Source organism: Ambystoma mexicanum, chromosome 5q, assembly GCF_040938575.1.
Source record: "Ambystoma mexicanum isolate Mex_15411 chromosome 5q, UKY_AmexF1_1, whole genome shotgun sequence".
Lineage (NCBI taxonomy): Eukaryota > Metazoa > Chordata > Amphibia > Caudata > Ambystomatidae > Ambystoma > Ambystoma mexicanum.
In genome coordinates this window covers 1139298329-1139320773 of record NC_090933.1, presented here as the reverse complement: position 1 = coordinate 1139320773, position 22445 = coordinate 1139298329, and the positions used below count along the sequence as shown (strand labels likewise).

General features: G+C 47.7%; 1 protein-coding gene across 6 annotated transcripts in view; it reads right to left on the bottom strand.

Annotated features, from left to right (window-relative positions):
- The window catches only part of PHF20L1 (PHD finger protein 20 like 1), a 1153412-nt gene that overhangs the window by 513869 nt on the left and 617098 nt on the right, over positions 1-22445 (bottom strand). For all 6 annotated transcript variants that reach the window (XR_011278670.1, XM_069621650.1, XM_069621651.1 and 3 more), the window contains one exon: positions 19000-19101. Coding sequence is in view for 5 of the 6 variants with exons in the window: in XM_069621650.1 (XP_069477751.1) it covers positions 19000-19101 (102 nt within the window). In the remaining variant the exon portion in view is untranslated. The remainder of the gene's footprint in view (positions 1-18999; positions 19102-22445) is intronic.

Genomic DNA, 22445 nt, shown 5'->3' with positions numbered 1-22445 from the left:
CAACTGCCACTCATAGCTGTCTGCATCCAGCCTGTTGAGCCTGTCCGCCTCCAGTTCCACTGGAGGTGTATCGCTGCCACGTGCATGTCGTTTACCAGAGCCCACTCCCAAATGTTGTCTGCCAGAGTGTAGAGGGGAGAAGACCAGGTGCCACCAAGCTTGTTGATGTAATATATGCTGGTGGAGCAGTCAGTCTGAATGAGGATCGCCTTGACGCTGAACATCGGAAGGAAGGCCTTGAGAGCAAGCCAGATGGCCAACTTGGCAAGTTGATGTGGGCCGCCTGTTCCTGACCGGACCATACCCCGTGGACACTGTGGCTGCCCAGGGTAGATCCCCAAACCTCTAGGAACGAGACTGTGGTGATGGCGACCTGGGGTGCTGGTTGACGGAAGGGCCTGCCTATCTGCAGTTTGTAGTCTGTGCTCCATCAGACTAGCTCCTGGTGGAGATGATGTGGGTTGCTGATCAACTCCGCCTGGGAACCCATCTCCTGATTCCAAGAGGCTGCGAAGTGCAACTGCAATTGCCTCATTTTGAGACTCATATGCAGCACTGCGAGGAGACATGATGCTCAAGAGGTGTTGGTAACACCATGTCGAGGTGACTACTCTGTTGACAAAATGCCTCTCGATGGCTGCAATCTTGTCCGCTGAGGGGAACTTCTCTGCTAGGCTCATATTCCAGATAAGGCAGAGGAAGGTTAAACTCTGCGAGGGATCCAACTGTGACTTCTTGAGATTTATGGAAAATCCAAGCTTGTGTAGGATATTCATAAGGGCAGAGGCAGTGTGCTGGACTGCCTACGGAGAACATGCCCCGACCAACCAGTCTAGGTATGGGTAGACGTGGTGACCCTGAGCCGGGCTGCCACCGCGTTCATCAAACCTGTGAAAACCCTACGCTGAAATGAGGTCAAAGGGTAGAACCTTGTATTGAAAATGAAAACCTATGATCCTGAACCTCAGAACGGACTGTTGATGTTGCCAGATCGGGACGTGAAGGTAGGCATCCTTCAGATCCAGGGAGCACATCCCATCTCACGCACAGAATGTCTTTGCTATAAGCGCTGGGATAACCATCTTGAACTTTCGGCGAACTCTCGCCAGAGCCTCTGGTTGACTGCCGCCAGCATGGCGTCCGCATTGGACTGGCACAGATGGAGTGGGGTTGGAATAGATTTTCTTTCCAAACGCCTCCAGGATCTTCTCCTCCTTACCCAGTGTTAGGCAAGATTGTATGCAGTACCCTTTGGGTGCACTACAACAACCCTGACCTCCTGACAATAGGAACCAAACCTTTGGTATAAGTCTGTACTACACAGGTTGGTAGCGTGTTGAGCAGCCAGGCTTATCTCAAGAGAGGTCAATGTGAGCTGTAGGGGAGTTACACAGATTCACAGTGACAAGTATTCAAATACACTCTTACACAAGAGGTTTCTTGATTAAACAATTATTAATGTATTTAACAGTCAGTTAGAGACAGCCTTCTTCAGAAGGGAGAAATATAATAGTAACACACAAATCCACTCCAAAATACACACTCGTAATATTTCTAAATCAGTAAGTACCCTTTTGGGATGGCACACAGACACTTCCTACACCCTCAGGTGACTTTAGTAACTAGAACACCGTGGACATTAATATGCCACTCTTTGCATTTAGAATAAGACTTAAGAGTTTGTGAAAGCAAAAGGTTATTAGAACAGAAAAAGATCACACAAATATTCTATATATCAGTGGTCACTGCTGAGTATTGCATTTTGTTTTTCGTAGTCGAAAAGGGGACGTCGACAAGGCGTGTCTGTAACACTATCCCTATGCAGTGTACCCACAATCCCTCACGCGTCGAGTTCCCCCTGTTTTTTCTCTGCCCTGAGGTAGCCTATTAGACGTGAGTGAGTACAGAAAAGAGATATAGAAGAAAGTCTACGTTCCTTCCATCCGCACGGGGAGGAAGGGTGGGCGCATGTGAATCTAAGCAGATACAACCATCAGAAATGCTTTTACGGTAAGTAATGCATTGTCTTCTGATGTTTGTTAATCTGCTTAGAATCACATGCTGTGCATAGACTAGCAAGCAGTACCCGGAGGTGGGTTGTGAGAAGGAACAGTAGAAAAAAGATGGCTTAATACTGCTTGTCCCACCTGGGAGTCAGATCTAGAGTGGGCATCTAGACAGTAGTGTTATGTAAAGGTGTGAACAGAACTCCAGGTTGCTGCTTTGCAGATGGACTCAAGAGGGACATTTGCAATGAAAGCTATGGAAGCCCTGGTGCCTCGAGTGGAGTGTGCTCTTGGCTTGAAGGGTAGTTGAAGGGTAGTTCTCTTTTAGCAAGAAGGTAACAGAGTGATGCATTGCACAATCCATCTAGAAATAGTGGATTTTGAAACTGCATCTCCTCCTCTTCCTGCTGCCACCGAGACAAAGTACTGATTAGCCTTTCTCAATGGTCTAGTTCTTTCCATATAAAACATCACGGCTCTGAGAACATCCAGTGTATGCAGGCTCTTCTCACCTAAGTTTGAAGGATTTTGAAAGAACGTTGGTAGTTCTATTGACAGGTTGACATGGAATTTAGAGATACATTTTTATGCAAACCTAGGATGTGTGCGTAGAACCACCTTATCCTTGTGAACTGTTACAAAGGGGTCGAGTACAGCGAGCGCGTGTAGTTCACTTACCTAATGGAGGTGATCACTATTAGAAAAGCAGTCTTAAGAGTGAGTTCTTTAAGTGTTGCTTTGTGCATGGGTTCAAAGGGTGACCCCATGAGCCTGGTTAGTACCACATTTAGGTCCCATCTGGGAGCGGGGTTAGCTATGGGAGGGTGGATCCTCTTCGATCCTTCCATGAAGGCCTTAATAACTGGGACTTTGCACCATGACACTAAGTGGGGAAGTGGTGTATGCGGAAAGTGCAGCTAAATGTACTTTAATAGAGTTAAACACCAAGCCTGAGTCTAGTAGGTGAGTCAGGTACAGAACAATTTGTGTGGGAAAGCAGTCAACTAGGTTGATGCTCCTTCCCCTACACCAGAACAGTGACGAGTGTTAGGCTTTCTAGCTTCCCTGAGAATGTCCATGCATCTCTGCGGGAGTTGTAAATGTCCAAATTCTATGATCTCAGGAGCCAGGCTGCTAAGTTCATGTTCTGAGGGCATGGATGCAGTGTCCTGCCCTGGTCCTGTGACAGCATGTTGTACGGGCAGGGAAGTTTCACTGGAGGAGATAGGGACATTGTAACGCTCACCTGATTCCCACGGAGGCGCTGGTCTTGGCAGGAAGGTGTCTGTGACCCGAAAAGTGATGTGCAGGACTCGACTTGCTTCTGGGGCCGAACCTCTTCGCACTGTGTGTCGAACTCGAAGAGCGAGATTTCTACAGGTGAAAGAATATGGGGGTTAATGATCTGGGTTGTTGAATGTCCCTCTCTCTCTCTTCTTAGCTTCTCCGTAGAGCCCCCAGGTCAACATGCTCACCTTAGATAGGTGAATGCTGGACTCTCCATCTGCGTCTGGTGCAGGGTGCCGTTGCCAGTTCCTTCACTGGTGAAACATAGGCCTCTTGACATCAGAGGATCGCTACCGTCGTTAACTGCACGAGCGGCGAGTTTCTGGACACCTTTTTAGTCCTTTTAGTCTTTAGGTGCGTGGGCACGTTAATATAGAACAGGACTCTGTATAATGCTTTTTCCTATTTGTCTTGCAGGGCTCTTGAGATAGGAGATGGTGTGAAGAGAGCCGAAGTTGGAGCCAGAGCCTTGGAATGAAGCGCTTGGAACTGCGTAAGTAAATGCAAGCGCTCCAACTGTCTCTTTTCCCTTGCAGCTGTGAGTTCGTGCTGAAGAGATGCTGGAAAACGCCGGAGTATTTGCAGGCGTTCTATTGTGGCGAGCGCGATGGACGTGAGTAAATGTCTCTTCGTTTGTCTTTCAGATGCTGGGTTGCAGCGTTGAAGAAATCCGGAATTCGCGGAGTGCCGGTAAGTAAGAACAATGCTTTTGTCTTCACAGGCGGAGGTGCAGCGTGAAGAAATGTTCGCTGCCGATGAGGAAAGCGCTGCGTGTAAAGGTTGCAGGGCTAACCTGTTTCTTGTCTTTGCAAGTGCTGCTGAATGCTGGATACAGGAGTGGCAAGTATTGTTCTTGCAGGTTCAGGATCGGAAGGAAGAAAGGCTGGAACAGACTCGGTGAGCGTTCTGCTGCAGATGCAGAATAACGCGAAGCACGTTTGTTCAATCGGGTGTGGTTTAAATAGCCTTGGAGTGATGAGGCGTCTTCCTCCACGGCCCCGCCTAGGTAAGAAAAGAGTTCCAGTTCCAGAAGAGTTCCCGTGTTGTATCCAGGGAGTGGAGCTTGCCCCACCCAGGTAAGAAAGTAGTTCCTGTTCACAGAGGATTCCTATGTGGCTGGTAAGTAAGCAGCATGGTCTGCTGCAGGTAAGTCCACCCAAGCATCTTCATACATATTATGAGCCCGGCGCTTCCAGTGCCGCGACCGATGGCTTTGATGAGCCTGGTGCCCACGGAGGCGCTGGACAAGGTCCAAAAGGTCCCAGTGGGGACCGGCTGGTGCCTAAAATAACGGTTAGGGGCCTGCTTCCAAGGACGTTGGGCTGTTCCTGACTCCTTGGAAGCAGTGATCATGACAGACATCTCCATCAAGTGAGCGGACCATGGCTGTCTGGCCCACATAGGGGCCACCAGTATCATTGTAACTTGTTCCTGGTGCATCTTATTGAGAAGGGGAGTTGGGGGGAAAAGCGTAAACAAATTTCCCTGAACATGGTATCGATAGACCCCTCCCCTTGGATTGGTTCTTTGGATTGGTTCTGGGCGTACCTGGAGGCGTAATCTTGGCATTGCGAGTTCTCCAGAGTTGAACAGATCTATTTCTGGGAATCCCCATTGTGTGAAGACGATGTCTTTGTGTAACAGCCATTCGTACTCCGAGGGCAGAGGGAAGTCTCTGCTGAGTTAATCTGCTAGCAGATTGAGTTCCCCTGGTACATGTTGTGACAGTAGGAACATGTGTTTGAGAGCCCACTTCCAGATGTTCTGGGACAGCTTGGATGGTCCTGGAGAGTGAGTGCCCCCTTGCTTTTTGAGGTAGTACATGGGTGTGGTGCTGTGCGCGAGCACTGTCTTCCCTTGCAGGTGTGCCTGGAAGGCTTTCAATGCCTTGAACACAGCTACTATCTCCAGTAAGTTTATGTGCTTGGATGCTATGCTCGGAGTCCAAACTCAGTCTGGAAACAGTCTGATGGGAAAGGTGAGCCCCCCCATCCTGTGAGGGATGCATCTGTGGTTAGAGTGGCTTCCACTGCGGGGGTGGCGAATGGTTTCACTATTACCAGGTTTTCCTTCGACCACCACCGTAGCGAGAGAACCAAGGCCTGCAAGACCACCACTAGATCATCCCATTGTCCGCTGGCCTGACACCACTGGCTGTTGAGCCACTCTTGCATTGGGCGCATGCGCAGGCGCGCGTGAGGTACCAAATAAATACATGACGCCATCATTCCTAGTAAGCGCATTGCTTTGCGTACCGTCACTGCTCGACCGGCCACATATTGAGGGATCTGAAACTGCATGTTTTGGAACCTCTCGTTGGAGGGGAAGACAAGGCCGTCCTTTGTTCGAATTAGAGCCCCTAGGAATTGTTTGATCTGGCTGGGGTCTAAACTGGACTTCTCGTTGATGGAGAAGCCCAGTTGAAACAAAAGGTCTACATTCTTTTGGGTATTTGAGAAGCATGTTTCGTAAGAATCCCCTGTTATGAGCCAATCGTCGAGGTAATGGTATACTGGGATGGACAACCTGCGCAGGTGGGCCGCTGCCACTACCTTTGTGAATACTCTCGGCGCTGATGCTATGCCGAAGGGTAGCACTCTGAACTGGTAGCGTTTGCCCTCTATCATGAACCGGAGGTATTTCCAGTGCGCTGGCAACATTAAAATATGAAAGTATGCATATTTCATGTCCAGTGTTGTCATGTAATCTCCCTGTGAAAGCAGGGGGGGGGGGGGATTACCTCCTGTAGAGTCACCATACGAAACTTTTGAGGTTTGACAAATTTGTTCGCTGGGCGCAGATCTAGTACAGGGCAAATCCTTTTGGGGTACAAGGAAGTACACTGAATAAATACCTTCAGTTACCCGAGATAGAGGCACAACCTCTATAGCTCCTTTTTCTAGTAGTTGGTCCACTTCTTGAAGAAGGATGGTGAGGTGTGGTGACATGCGTCGTCCCCTTGGGGGTCGGTACGTAGGGGAACTGTTGAATTCTATACAGTAACCGCGGGCTATGGTTGATAGTACCCAGCGGTCTGATGTTATACCCTCACATGCTAGAAGAAAGGATGTTAACCGGCCCCCGACCGTCGATGGATGAGAGGGGACCCAAATCTTTGAGTCATTTGGTGTTAGTGGCTTGGGAACCTCTAGGGGTGGGTCCCCAACCCCTTCCCTCGTCACGACGTTGTCCTCTTTGGTTGTACTGTCCACTGGTGCCATGGTTAGAGGACCAGTTACCTGAAGAGTATTGCTGCTGCTGCTGCTGGCGTAGGCCTCGAAAAAAGCGTTTGTTGGGCGGCCTTGAAATTTGGTCTAGGGTTTTGATGGTGTCAAAATTCCTTCTTTGTGGTCTTTAGTGCCTCATCTACCGCCTTACCAACGAGGTTGGCATCTTCTATAGGTTTGTTAGTTAGAGATGCTTGTGTTTCAGGTTTAAAGCCTGAATTACGTAGCCATACATGGCGTTTGAGAAGGATTCCTTGGACTAGGGAACGGCCAGCCCTTCCTGCAGCATCCAGAGTATTTTTAATGATGCTTTGGTTGACTAAGGTCCCTTCAGTAACCGTGGCTAGAAGCCGAGTACGTAGGGGTTCCGGTACCTCCTCAATGTCCTTACGTAGTTTGCTCCATTGGGCAGCTGCGTAACTTGCCAGCAAAGAGTTGTTGTTGGCAATTCTTGCGGAAAAGGCAGCCGAGGCTGTAATCCTCTTTCCTAGGGCATACCATTTTTACCCTCTTTATCTGGTGGTGCCTCGCTAGTTGACAGCGGGACCCCTGCTCTTTTCCTTGTATTTGTCACCACTAAGGAGTCTGGTACAGAGTGGCCCCTGATGTATAACGGGTCCAATGGGGAAAGACTACATTTTTTCTATCCTCTGGTTGACCACTCTGATCAACGCGGGTGTAGATAGTGAAGGAAGGAATAATTTGTCTCTTTACTGAGGCGAGAAGGGGAATGGTTTGGCTGACGGGGTTTCTCCTTGATGATCTTTTCTACAAAGTCTATGTCAGGAGAAATTTCCCCAGTGTTGATTTCTAAATGCGCCGCTGCCTTGCGTAGTAGTGCATTAAAAGTAGGTTGATCGTCTATTGGTGACGTATTCCTAATAGGGGAGTCCTTGGAGGGAGGGTGGGGGGGGGTCAGGTTTAGGGCGTCAGGGTCTGAAAACGCTGATGGGGACTGCCAGGGCTGTGAAGCGCCCTCTTCTGGGTCTTCTCCGAAGCACCCATCACCCATATCTGGGTTATCCTCAAAACCTTCCTCTAGGTTTTATTCCCCTTCATTGCCTAAGAATAATTCATCCTCCTGAAAGTGGAGGTGCCCTCCAGTGAGGTCATAAATCTACATCCTCTTGAGGGAGATCAAACAGCCTAGGGTACTTGGCCCTGGGATCCTCCTGAGGTCCCTCTCTCGAGCTCTTGTGTGTTGGAAAGTTCTGAGTCTCCATAAACCTCTCCATTTTGTCCATACAAAACTGGAGTCTCTCTAGGGTTTCATGAGGTACCCCAGAGCGGTCAGGGGGGGAAAGGGAGGGCCTTCAGTTTGAAAACACTTCGACCTATCCCATAACGTCGAAGAAAGGTTCCCCTCGCCTTCCGAAAAGCCTTCTGGTAGGCTAGGAGTCCTTCTCGACGGAGGGGGCAGTTCCTGCCTTCCTTCTGACCTTTTCGGCGTCTCCCGGGCCTTGTGAGCGATGACCAACGTTTCTTTCGCCGTCTGTCTCTGGCTATCGGTGGAAATAATCCGTGCCAGGCTCTCGACAACTAAACTGTCTGTCGAGGGTACCTCCGGCGTCAACATTACAGGCGTCGCTTGCTCTACGCCGACGGGCGCTCTGACAGTGCGCGTCTGGTGGTTTAGTGATAGCGCCCTTATCTGGGGGTAGCCCAGTCGCTAGTCGCGGTTGCGAGGGGGGCTTAAGACTCTTACGGTTTGAGGAGGCCGCTGGTAGGACCGGCGTCTCTGTTGGCGCTAACGCTCTCTTCGTCTTCGACGAGGAAGAGCCGTGGGTCGTGTGTTTATGGGAGTGTTTTTTGTGTGAGTCAGTGTCGCCCGGGTGTTCATCCCCATAAGCAGGGCGTGAGCCAAGCTTGTGGGGGCCAGACGAGGAGCATGAACGCTCCTTAGTGAGGTCCACGACTTCCGAAACGGACGTCGGGTTATCACATTCCTTGTCACTTTCGGCGGCGGCGTCGGGTGCTGAATCAGACCTAGACATGGCGTAGGCTGCCCACCTTTTGTCCCTGCGGTCTTTTAAAGTCTTTGGCTTAAGAAGCTGACAGGCCGCACAGCCGTCTTCTTTGTGGCCGAGGGGCAAGCAACGGTTACACAGTTTATGCTGGTCTTTCCAGGTAAGCTTGTCCTTGCAACGCGGGCAAAACCTAAAGGGGATCCTCTCCATAGCTGAGGAACAGATTGCATGTGACAACAACTCCGAAGGAAAAGGAGGGGAAAGGGAAAGGCATTCTCAAAGAGAAACAAATGTCCCACGACCCCACTCTCCCTACTGTGTTTGGCCGGCGAGGCCACGTGTTCGGCGAATGCCGAACAACCTCCTCTGTCGAAGGCATCGCCGTCGGAGATCTTGGTCGGCGGTGAACAGCTTCGCAGCTACGATGCCGCAGGAGGGGTGTAAAGTAATAATATGGTTCTAAGTTAATAAACGACCAAAGGTCGAATAATGTTTTTGCAATGTCTCTCAAGGAGCTCCGCGTAAAGGCGACCAATATCTGGGCGGAAAAAAAAAAGAATCGGAGGGACCTCGACGCGTGAGGGATTGTGGGTACACTGCACGTCACTATAGGGCTAGTGTTACAGACACGCCTTGTCGACGTCCCCTTTTCGACTACGAAAAACAAAATGCAATACTCCGCAGTGACCACTGGATGTTGGACTATGCACAGCATGTGATTCTAAGCACATTAACAAACATCAGAAATCTATCTCGATATACATATATATACATATATACACACATATATACACACATATATATATATATGTACAGCGCATACATGCCGAGGGCATCTTGACGCTATAGCAGAGTGAATACCTAAGAGAGTAAATTATTAAGAGATCACCGGAAGGCCGTACCTCGAAGAGCCCACGGCAGCTCATTCCAGGCTTTAGCAGCTGCAACATAGAAGGCGCAGCCACCTGTCCGTGACAGTCTGATACAGGGAACCGATGATAGAAGAGCAGACTCAGACTGGAGGGTGTGAGCAGGGACATACTGAAAAAAATGTATCCTGAAGATACTTGCCCCCCCAACTTGTTAAAGAACCGATGCACCAGGCACATAGATGTGAACAGATTCCGCTTCTCAATCGGGACCCAGTGCAATTGTATCAGGAGCGGTGCCATATGTGATGGTGCAGGAGGATGAAGGATTGCTCTCGCCGTCGCATTCTGGAGCAACTGGACACGATTTACCAGATAGTGTGGTTGGCCATAATACAATGAGTTACAGTAATCGTCCGTGCTCAAAACAAGTTCTGCTACCATTGGTGCATGGAAATGGCAGGGAAAGGAAGAACCTTCCATAGGGTGCGTAATTTGTAGTGGCCAGATTTGCACACCGCATTCACCTGCTCTACCATCAAAAGAGAAGATGAAAACTGCACCCCTAGATTTTTCACCTGAAAAGGAGGGCAGGGGATATGGGCCAAGTGAAACAGGACAGAATTCAGAGGTCCAGGAAGAAAGTGGACTAGCTGTGCCGACCACAAGGACCTTGGTCCTGCTGTCATTAAGTTTTAGCCAGTTAACAGTCATCCAGGCACCAAGGTCCGCCAGACAACTGCTAAGCCGAGAGGCAGGTTCAGGGCGAGAGAGATCCAAGCGAACCAGGATCTGTGTGTCGTCCGCATAGGAGTAAAAACGGAAACCACATGGTGAAGAATGAGAAGAGGACGACGAATATAAACGTTGAACAGAATCGGTGAGAGAGCGGATCCCTCTGCAAAATAATGACATAGCCTTCGAGCAGAAGGGAGGCAGACAAACTGATTGAGACTGATCAGTCAGGAAGGCAGCAAACCTGCTGAACACTTGCCTCCCCCCCCCAGGCCAGCGTTCGACAGTCGAGACATCAGAATGGAATGATCCAACGCCACCGACAGGTCCAATTGGAGAAGTGCACCCAACGTGCCGTGATCGACTAGGCGGATGGGATCGTCCAGCACTGAGTTGAGCACCGATTCGGTCCCCCTTCCTGGCCGAAAACCTGACAAAGATATAAAAAAAAAACTGGACGTTTCCAGAAAAGATGAGAGAAGAGGGGACACAAGAGCTTCCAGTACCTTCATCAGGAACGGGAGTAGAAAGATGGGGCGAAAATTTACCAGCACATCAGTTTTTTCAAAAGAGGAAGCACACAGGCATGCTTCAAAGCACTAGGAATAGACCCCTCTTGAAGTGATAAATTAACTGCTGTTGTGATGTGGGGGATCAAGTCTCCTGTAATGGCTTTAAAACGGGGACAGCGGGATGGCCTCCGCTTGCAACGCTGATTTAAGACCATGAATAGCTTTAAGAATGTCCTGATTGGAAAAAACAGGGAAAGAGCCAGGTGGCGTTGGGGGTTGGTAAATCTGAGGAAGTATGAGCAGTAGCGATCCCAGCAGAGACATCACGGATATCCTTATGAATGGATTGAAGTTTAGAGTGAAAGAATAGCGAGAGAGTCACAGAGAACTTGTTAGGGTTCTACAGATGCACCCGCCTTTGTAGGTGTAAAAAGAGACTGGACTAATTAAAATAGTGCTTTGGGCCTATTAACAGCACATTCAACCTGTTGACTGAAAAGCGATTTTTGTGCAGCCAAAATTGCCTTTTGATAAGTCGTCAGAGCCAGGCGAAAGGCGGATCTGTCAATGGCCATGTAACTCGTACATCATTTCCTTTCAGTCTGACGGCAGCACAGTTTTAACGTGCTAAGTTCAGCCGAGAAACATGGTTCAGACACATGGTTTCTTTCCTTGCACATCCTAGCAGGTGCCAGCAGATCGGCCATAGCCGGGAAGGAATCATTGAGAGTAGACACTGTCGAAGACGGTATGAGTGGAGAGAAGCAGGTGAGTACTTTTGGTAACCCCCAATGCAAAGTTAGTTAACCCCTACCTGGAAGGAAGACGACACTTACGCAGAGGAGAGACACGAGTCATTCAGGGAGCCAGGCCAGCTAATGTTAAGTTAGCAAAAGTCAAGGTGTACTGAAGCACTTCATGCACGTAAGTAAAATTCTTGCACAATGATTTAGAAGTCTTTGTAGAATAAGAAGAAATTCAAAGTAGGGTCACAAGCTGATCAGGCTTGCGAGGTAAAGAAGCTGTCAGCAACTCTACAGAACAATCGCAACAAGTCTCACCAACGGAGAACCAGTGCAGTCAAACAAAAGGAGGTAAGTTCTCTTGGACTGACAGTACCTTTAGGTTGAAGAAAAAGTGCAGCAGATGACTTCAGTTCCAATGCAGCCCTGCAAATCCTGGTGTTCCTCGGCCTCCGTCGTGGGGACAAGAGGGAGGACGTCGGGGGACGCCTGCAGTGCACAGGGACTGGTCAAAGCTGGCACTTGGCAAATCTTCAATTCCGGTAGCTGTAGTCAAACACACAAACTGGTGTCCCTCTCCCTGGTTATTCGGTCTCCTGCAGCACTCTGAGGAAAATACAACCAGCTCCGAGAATGGTATCCAGGTGGCATATGATTGGTCTCACCAACTCAAAAGGGAGAAGTCGTCCTTGCAGGGCTTCTCTGTGAACATAAACTTGGCGATTCGGACCTGCAGCAGGGCTTCACCAGGCAAACCAACGGTCCAGGAGTTGCAGCAGCCGTCCTCTTCAAGCTCATCTTCTGTTCTTTCGTTCCAGTGGTCGAATCTGCCTTCCAAGCCAAGAGACTCCTTTTATCCAGGTTCCTCCAATTCATTCCAGCCTAGCTGCCACTCACCCAGCAGGATGGCTGTCCTTGCCGGATAGTCAGCCAGCCAATAATGCCAGAGTGCATTTGGGTCTCCTAAGAAACTAAGCACAGAGGCACCTCCCTCACTTCCTGCCCACCCCAGACACTGGGGTGGCAGAGGCGGTCCTCAGTCCTGAAGCCCGCCAAAGGAGATGAAACAAAGGGACCAAACCTGGTTTGGCGCGTAGAGCAAAACTCTAGAAGGACCTTTGCACAGAGAAATGGCGAAAAAAAGAAGACCGGGACCTGTTTAAACAAAGGGTGCTTAGACGCCATCTTGAAAAACATGGCTCCCGCGATTTAAAGCTACCAGTGTTCGTGGTCAGGAAAAATCATGGTAGTTCATTGTAAAACCACTGCCATCAGCAATTTCGATAGGAAAGGATTGCAGTTGACTGCTACATGAATATCTAGACATAGGGGATACTGGTTAACCCCTCCAGCACTCTATATTAAGATAGGGTCTGCTGGGTCTAGGAATTTGAAAAGACTTAACTAGTCAATTTCACTTTACTTTCTCTGGGAAACAGTAGTTAAAAGTCCTCAAAATACAACAAAGTTGCTGGGGGTCTCCAAGGTGAGGGAATGAGCACATTTCTGAGAATTCTTTTTAATATGCTGGACTCCTACTTAAGCCCGCCATCGTCGACATGCGCCGGAGAGGAGCGTGGCGCCAGAGGACCGAGCAGTACCCGATTCAAAGAGAAGAAAAAGAAGACAAAAGCACTTCTCCGGGAAGAGCGCATGGCATTACTAGGCCAGAGGCCTAACCCAGGAGCGCTGGTGAAATCGGTCCGTTCACGTCAACGCAGAAAAGACTAATGGGGAGTGGCGCCGGTGGGTGGAGTCAGGGGAGCATGTGCTCCCAGGGCCAAGCCCCCACACATCTAAATTTAAAGGGGAAGAAGGTTCCATCTCCTGTCCCTAGCGAGGGACCCCCCGCACAGTATGGAAGAAAGTGGACGGGACGTAGGAGTATTGAGGTTAATCTGACTACTAGTTTCCATCTTGAGGCCCCTGGTCAAACAGAGGGTGAATCAGGAGCTTGAGCAATATTTGCTCTGCTGCTTAAAAACAGATGAGTTGGGTGGAGCTGATTTGGTTAGCAGAGTTTTGCCATAACACGACGTCCAAAAATTCCACAACTATTTCCCCATTTTATTTAAACCAGGGTTTTCATCCAAGATTTCTTAGGGAAGTTAGTTTGGTGGAGGTGCCTGATGTTGAATGTAGACTAAAGGTCATGGTGGAGAATGTCAAAAGGGCAATGAAGGCTTTGCCAAAAAGCAAGTCCAATTACAAAAGGTTTGCTGATCGCAAGTGTAGAGTTGCACCAAAATATCAAGAGGGTGAGTTGGTTTGGCTTTCCAGTAAGAATATTGCACTCAAAGACAAGAACAAGTTTAGCCCTCGCTTCATAGGGCCAATCAAGATAGAGCAGGTTTTGTCGCCTGCGACTGTTAAATTGGGAGTTACCTCCTGGTCTGAAGGTGCATCCAACTTTTCACGTCAATCACCTAAAGTCTTGTAGGAAAGGTACTAGGTTAAACTCAACCGCCAGGCCCAGTTAGTGTTGAAGGCTCAGGGAAGGAGTATGAGTTACAGGCAAGTATTGACTCTCCAGTGGTACGGGGAAAATGGCAGTACTTTGTGGACTGGAAAGGGTATGGTCCCGAAGAAAGATCTTGGGTGGCAAAGAAAGATGTACATTCCCCAATATTGGTTAGATTGCATCAACGTAGACCAGAGAAACCAGGGGGACGGACAGGGTGTGGGGGTGGGACTAGGTAGTTATTATCTGTTAATGGGGTTGGGTTGGCTTAGACTGCGCTTTTCCTTAATTATACTATCAGCCTGCAACAATATCATATCGGTAACCATATCAATAACGTATTCCATGTTCATGTGTTAGGGAGAATTCTCAGAAATTTGCTAATTCCCTCCACCTTAGAGACTCACAGCAACTTGGCTGGATTTTTAGGACTTGATTTTTTTAACCTAGAGAGAGTGGGAACCTTTTTCCCCACTTTCTCATGCATTTTAATGTGATTTTTGAACTCTGTTTCTTTTGGTTATGGAGCCTGACAAACTCCATCGGCATCATCTTTTACATTGTGTCACACAGCACCTTCAGTGCAGTGGCACAGGGATGTCTTCCAGATTTCCCAAAGGTTTAAACGCCTTCTCTGGGATAAACTACGGTTTCCCAGAGCAGTACAGTGAAATTGTAACTTCCTAGACACAGCACACACTATCTTACAATAGGGTGCTGGAGGGGTTACTTAGTTTCCCCTTTGTCTAGCATCTCATGTAACATTTTTATGTTACGTTACCCTTTCGTCGATGACTGGCAGGGGGCAGTGGTTTACTGATAACTACTGTGGTGTGCATTTACAGCGGATTGCGTTAGCAGCTGCAGAGAAGCACCCAATGGTGCTATTTTTGTCAAAATGGCCCCAGTCTTTTTTCGCCATTTCATTGTGGAAAGGTCCTTCTTGAGATTCACGCTGCGCGCCAAACCAGATTTGGTCCCTTTGTTTGCTTTGCCTTTGGCGGAGTTCACAAGTGAAGTCCGCCTCTGGCTCCAGGGTGTCTGGCGGGGGCAGGAAGTGAGGGAGAAGCCCAAAATTCCATGTGCTTAATCCCCTTGGTTACAGGAATGCACCCAAAGGTGATTGGTCGGCTGGTTGTCCGGCAAGGACAGCCACCCTGCTGTGTGATTGACAGCTAGGCTGGAATGAATGGGAGAAACCTGCATAAAAGGCAAGTCTTTTTGACTTGGAAGGCACAGCCGACCGCTGGACAAACGAATTCGAAGAAGAACTTGGAAGAGACGCCTGCTGCAACTCATGGACCGTTGGTTTGCCCGGTGAAGCCCTGCTGCTGTGCTGAAGCTCCGAAGTTGCCTTGACTAGAGAAGCCCTGTAAGGACGAGTTCTCCCCTTGAGTTGGTGGGACCAATCAACTCCAAAGTGAACTCATTTGGACATCCTTTCGAAGCTGGATGTACTTCCAATGAAGCTGCTGCTGGAACCGAAGTGCCAGGGAGCGGAACACCAAACGAGTGGATCACTTTTAAGTCGGACCCGAGCGCTAGGAAGATCCTCCGGACTTCCCTGATGCAGCACTGACCTAGCCTGAGCCACCTCAACAGAGTGCTGGACCCCAGAAGCAAGGAAAGTCTGAAGTGGTATCTGAGAATCGCTGTGTTGCTATTTGCAGTCAGACGTGAGGAGCTGAAACGCCAAAGTGCCACTGAATTGAAGTTTGCCCTTTGCTGTCCCTGACTGTCTCATTGTGTTGCAGGAGTCCCAGAAGTCCTCCCTCTTGTCCCCACGACTGAGGCACAAGAACAAAGGATCTGCAGTGCCACACAGGAACATAAGCCGCTGGAGCCATTTCTTCTAACCAAAGGTACTGTAAAGTCGAAGATAACAAGTAAGGCTACAAGGCAAGAGATCAGTTATCTGTTGTGACCTGTCTTGGTTGCTCCTGTAGAGTTGCTTGCATCTTCTACACTTCACATGCCTCCCAGCTTCAGGCCCTACTTTGATTCTACTTTTTCTACAAAGACTTCAAAAACATTGTGCAAGACTTTTACTTACCTGCAGGAAGTGCTTCAGCTCACCTAGACATTTGCCCAATTGGCATTAGCTGGCCTGGCTCCCTGAATGAGACTTCTCCCCTCTGATTGTGTGTTTTTACCTTCCTTCCAGGAAAGGGCAACTTACTTTGCATTGGGGTGTTAAAAAGTACTTACCTGCTTAAGAATATTTGTGTGATCTCGTCTTATAAAACCTCTTTAATTTGACACCCATCTCAGTACTGCTCTAAATGTACCAGTGAAATACTAATGTCCACAGTGTCCTATCTATTGAAGTCACTTGTGTGTGCCATCCCAAATGGGTACTTGCTGATTTAGAGACACTAAGATTGTGTATTTTGGAGCGTGTATGTGTGTTAGGATTATATTGCCCCTTCAGAAGAAGGCTTATTCAAACGGACTTTAATTAACAATTGTTTAATCAAGAAACCTTGAGTGTAAGTATTTATTTAGATATTTGTCACTGTGAATCTGTGTAACCACCCTATTGCTCACATTGACCCCTCGAGAGGAGCCTAGCTGCTCCGCCACAACACTGTTAGGGAGAATTCTCTGTTTAGGCTGAATTTCCTATCCTAGTGAGTCCCCCAGCAGCTTTGCTGGATTTCTGGAGTTTATTTTTTCCCCTGCCAAGAGTGAGACTCTTTCTCCCACTCTTGGACATGATTTGCGGTGTTCCTTTGAATGTTAATGTGTTTCATGGGCTATGGGGCCTTTTACTCCATAGGGTCTCATGTTTTTCTATGTGTGTTACACCGCACCGTCCATGCAGTAACACCGTCTGTCATAGTGACCCCCCACCATAGACTCCATACCCTGGGACTGACTACCGTCTCCCAGGGCATGTAAAGTCACCATTGGCTTTACTAGTCCCAAATTACTAACAGAACCCGTACAAACCATCATATTGTGGACGTACTGGTAGGAGTAATTCGATTGCCCCGGGGTCGGTTATTCGAGGGGACCCTGTCCCCTCCCCCCTAGTCGAGTTTTGGCTGGTGGCAGGAGATACTACTTTTTATATTCAACCGCGAATATATCTCTATGGGATTTTCCCATTGTTCGAGGCTAATACTTTTTAACATAGCCTCTAACATACTGCCAGTTTAATTAATATTAATTCACCGGTTGGTATTTTCAGCCAGAACCCGGTTTTAAAATGGCATTTGTGTTCGTCTCTGTAACTCCAAACCAAAGGTCGAGCCCTTTGTTCCACGTTTTGGCGGGCTTCTCCACAGAAGCCTCCAAAGGTGGTGCCACTCTGTGTGTATCACAGGGTGTGTGGGAGGGGGTTTAGGCACCCTGGACTGAGTTACCTTGGTAACTCAAGTCGCACTCTTGTGTGATTGGCCCAAATGATGAGCCGGCCGGCTCACCACTTAGCATGTTTGATTGACGGCTAGGCTGAGTGAATGGGGGTGTGCTGCATAAAAGCAGGGCTTTTAGGACTGGAACTTCAGAAGTCGCCACAGGACCTGAAAATCCGACAAGGGAGAAGCTGAGCCGGCCTCTTACGACACCACCAGTGGAGCCCTGCTGAACCGACTCACCACTTCCCAACGACAGAGGAGATCTCCCGGCTGGAGAGTCTTCTTCCCCTGACTGGTGGGCACAACCAGTTTACCTTCCTTTTTCGCATCCCAGGACGTCTTGTGGTCGAATTGCCCGTGCCAAGCACCCCGGCAACCGGATAGCCACTTACCAATGGACCGCGAATAAAAGGACCGCTCCTTTTAATTGAGAACTCTGCGGCTTGTTTCCTCTCCCTGGTAGTGCAACTGACTCCTGCTTTCCTTCCCGATGAGATACTCTCTTCCTCCGGACGAAGCACCGACTTGCACCCCCTGCCAGGAACAACTGCCCCCGCTGGAGTATTCTCACCATTTTAAGGTACCGTGTCCGCCAGGCCTCCCTTTCTAAAGATTGCTACAAGGTAACAATAATCCCTTAACCTTCTGGACTGGGCTGGCCGCCTTGACCATCTAACTGGTCCCTTTCTTTTGGTCCAACTTTTCTGAACTTATTGCAAGACTTTTGGGCACTTTGAACCGTGTGACCTTGGACACATTTCGACCGGAGCCTCTTAAAGTGGGTCCGGCCTTGTTAACTTTGACTTTACGGTTTTAACCTGCCTTCTTCTCCTACTGTGTTCTTCCGAAAGTGTTGGGATCCGTTTCCATATTTGCTCTGCCTTCCTCTCCCCTTTAAACCGATTGATTGGAGTGCCATCTTTGTTAAGCGCTCACCACTGTCTGAAAATAAGTGTTGCTTTACTTAAGACTTGTCTAACTAATCGTTGAAGGGAGTGAATATCTTTTAGTGACCGTGTTTTTGAACTGCTTCATATTAGCGCCAGTGTGTTTAACCAGATGTGTTTTTAAATAATTATATCTCTTTTACACCAAGCTCTGGTCAGTGTTTGCTTGTTCTACTGTGTTATTTTGACCTATTGTGAATACTCTGTATACTGCCTAACTCTTCTTGAGAGAAGTCTGACTGCTCAGCCACAGCTACCAGGTAAATCTGGGTGGTACAGACTGCTACCAATTGGGTTTACTGCCAACCACCTCTAGTCTTAAATCTTTTGCAGTGGTCCCAGCGGGAACTGCACAGGTTTCTGCCTAACAACTACCAACCTGTGTAGTACAGACTTATAACAAAGGTTGGGTTCCTATTGCCAGGAGTTCAAGGTTGTTGTAGTCTCCCAAAGGGTACTGCACCAAATCTTGCCTAACATCATGTGTGGAATGCTTTTAGCGGTTTATCTGTGTCTTATGAAACTGTAGTATAAGAAATGTTAAAGAATTGTCAATGCACTAAACACAAATGCTTTTCGTGGCAGGCAGTTATGAATCAAATGGGTTTGCAAAGTGGCACAGTCAGAATATAGGCATTTGTACATTGCAGGGCAAGTTAAACTCAAACATTTAATAACATCATGTGCTTTAACAGTTGTGACCAACTCAGTTTATTGTCCAAGAAATTAACGTATTGCACATGAAATAACAGTGGATTCCACATTATTATGCGGTTGGCCATTTAAAATGCATACAAACAGAAATGTGTATCTGTATGGAGCTGGAGAGATTTAAGAACTGAAAATTCTCAGTACATATATCCACTACCATCTACACACTTACCATGCTGTTTTGATTTTTTTTTCTTCTTCTTCTTTTTTTTCTGTTTTGATTTTATGTGGTCTTTCTCTTTTTTCTCTTTCCGTTCTTTGTCTTTCTTCTTTCCTGTGTGGAAAAAACAAATTAACCCCCCAAAAATATTACTGCTAGGCCATACCAGTCAGGCAAACATTTGTAACTGAGTTCTGTAACCCCGGTAAAGAGTGAAGGGAAAAATATCCCATTTAGAAATGCAGGAAGAAAAAGCAAAGCAGCAAAATGATATTTCCCTGCAAGACAAACTGACCTACAGTACAGAGGATGCGACAAATATTACATACCTGTAATCATCTTTCTGATGCTTATGTCTGCTTAGATTCACATGCTTTGCATAGGCCATCTAGTGTTTGGTGCAGAGTATTACATGACTATTTCAAAATTCAAAAAAACCTGTTAGGGCAGTTTTTTTAAAGTCCAACTAAGGGCTTCATAAAACCATACATCTGAGGCAGTACATAAACTCCACTCTTAGTATAAGGTTGTACCTCCTGAGAAAGCCGTAGCATGGACAGGGTAGCCAGGCTCATCTTAGGAGGGAGAGGGGGGTGTAGCTTGGTACAAAGAAATGTTAGCATACACATGGCCCAAAGAAACACTGAAACACTATTGTAGAAAAATAAAGGGTTTATTTAAAAACAAGTAGACCAAGATAATGCTTGGGTAAGTAAGTACAATAACATCATATAAACACAATCATAAAAATCAACTCAATACTATGTTAGAATGCACTAAGCATATCCTAGAAAGCAAATCCAATTACGATTTAAGAAAGACAATGCATTTCCAGTTAAGTAATTGACCTATTGGTTCATAAGTATCAGCTAATAGCCAGTTATACATAGTATACTATTAAGAAGAACATGTTACTTACCCCAGGTAACATTCTTTCCACTGGATGTTCCTCCAATTTATTCCTCATCTTAGGATATATTAGTTTCCAGCTTTAGCTGCTTCGGAGAAAAAATGTCTCTCGGCAGTGGGCGCTGTGCGTCGAGACGGTCGACTATGTCCCTCGGGGCCTCCATCTCAGCCGACATCATCGTAGAGTACATATAACACGTGCAGCACCCGTTGGCTTCAGTTCAGTTTTTTTCGCCACCATATGCAGAATTACCGACCTTGATAAGTGCCTCATTAAATTATCAGACCTAAAAAGTCCAAAGCTCGGAAATTCTACAGTGGGGTAGGTTGAAAGGGTGATGAGGAATACGTGGGAGAAACATCGAGTTGAAAGAACGTTACCAAGGGTAAGTCACTTGTTCTTTAAATGTATTGTGTCCTCTCACACATTCCTCATCTTATGATAGACTCCCAAAGCAGAATTAAGTTCTTTTGGAGGAGGGAGTAAGAACAGAGTTGTTTGCCCGGAATGTAGCATAGAACTGCCTTCCCAAATCCACCTTCATTGTTAGAAGTGTCTTAACAGTAATGTTTAGTGAACGTGTGGAAGGTGGACCAGGTAGCTGCCTCGCAGATATCCTTTATCGGAACACCCCTATGCTAGGGAGAATTCTCTGTTAAGGCTAATTTCCCAAACCTACTGAGTCCCCCAGCAGCTTTGCTGGATTTTTGGGGTTTATTTTTTTCTCCTGCTAATAGTGAGACTCTTTCTCCAACTCTTAGGCATGATTTGAGAATGTCCTTTGACTGTGAATGTGTTTTATGGGCTATGGGGTCTTTTACTCCATAGGGCTTCATGTGTTTTTGGTATGTGTGTTACACAGCACCCTCAGTGCAGTAACACAGGGGTGTCATAGTGACCCCCAAACATAGACTCCATACCCTGGGACTGACTGTCTCCCAGGGCATGTAAAGTCACCATTGACTTTACTAGTCCTAAATTGTGAACAGAACCAGTACAAACCATCATATTGTGGAAGTACTAGTAGGGGTAATTCGATTGCCCCTGGGTCTGTTTTCCAAGGGGGCACTGTCCAGTCCACCCTTGTCGAGTTTCTGGCTGGTGGCAGTGGATACCATGCAAAATATTCCACCGGAATATTTCTTATGGGATTTTCCCATTGATTTTAAACGCACCACTTTTTGGTGCAATGTTACAGATACCGCCGGGTTATTTATTTAATATTAGTTCCCCGGTTGGGTATTTTTGCCAGGACTCGGTTTTAAAATGGCGGTTGTGTTCGCCTCTGAAACTCTAACCCAAGTCGAGCCCTTTGTTCCACTTTTTGGCGGTGCCCTCCAAATGGTGCCACTCGGTCTGGGGTCTACAGGATGTGTGGGAGGGGGATTAGGCACCCTGGACTGAGTTTCCTCGGCAACCCAAGTCGCACTCACCACTTGGCATGCTTGAGTGACAGCTAGGCTGTTGAATGGGGGTTTTTCTGCATAAAAGCAGGGCTTTGGGGACTGGAACTTCAGAAGCCGCAGCAGGACCTAAAGAATCCGAAGAGGGGAGAAGCTGAGCCATCTACAACGACGACCCCACCGGTGGAGCCCTGCTGTAAAGAACTCACCACTTCCCCAACGACAGAGAAGATCTTCTTCCAGGAGAGTCTTCTTCCCTTTGAGCTGGTGGGACCAACCAGTTCGCCTTTTTCGCCTTCCAGGACGTCTCGTGGTCGAATCGCCCGTGCCAAGCACCCTGGCAGCCGGATAGCCACGCTTCACCACTGACCTCGAATAAAAGGGTCGTAACTTTTAATCGGGAACTCCGCGGCTGGTTTCATCCCTGGCAGTGCAACGACTTGCAGCTTTCTTCTTCGTCGAGATCATCTCTTCATCTGGTCGAAGCCACGACTTGCACCCGCTGCCAGGAACAACTGCCCTCGCTGGAACGTTCTCACAATTTAAGGTACTGTGTCCCGCCTGGACTCCCTTGCAACGGACTGTCCAAGGTGTCCCGTAAATCCTTGATTTTCCAACTGGGTTGGCCTCCAAACCGAACCATCTTTCTGATCTGATCCAACCTCTTGACATTTTCTGCAAAGACTTCGAGTGCATTTCCATTGTGTGATCTTGGGCACATTCAGCCTTGCTCTCTCTAAGAGTGGGCCTGGCCTATGAACTTTGGCTCTACAGTAGACCCTGCCTTTCCTGCCTTACTGGGGGTTCTTAAAAGTGTTGGTACTGTGTTATTTCCATGCTCTGCCTTTTCTCTCCCTTTTTAATGAATTATTGGAGTGCCATCTAAGGTTACACGCTCACCTCTGTTTTGTTAATAAGTGGTGTCTTAACCTAGACTTGTCGAATAATTAACTAGGGAGGTGTATACACGTATAGTGACTGTTTGAACTTGCTTGATATATTAGTGCCAGTGTATTTTCATAAGTGTGTTTTAAATAAATAATTATATACTTTTAATACCAAAGCTCTGGTAAGTGTTTGCTTGTTTTACTGTATAAAGCTTGGCCCTATTGTGTATGCTCTGTATACTGCCTAACTCTTCTTGA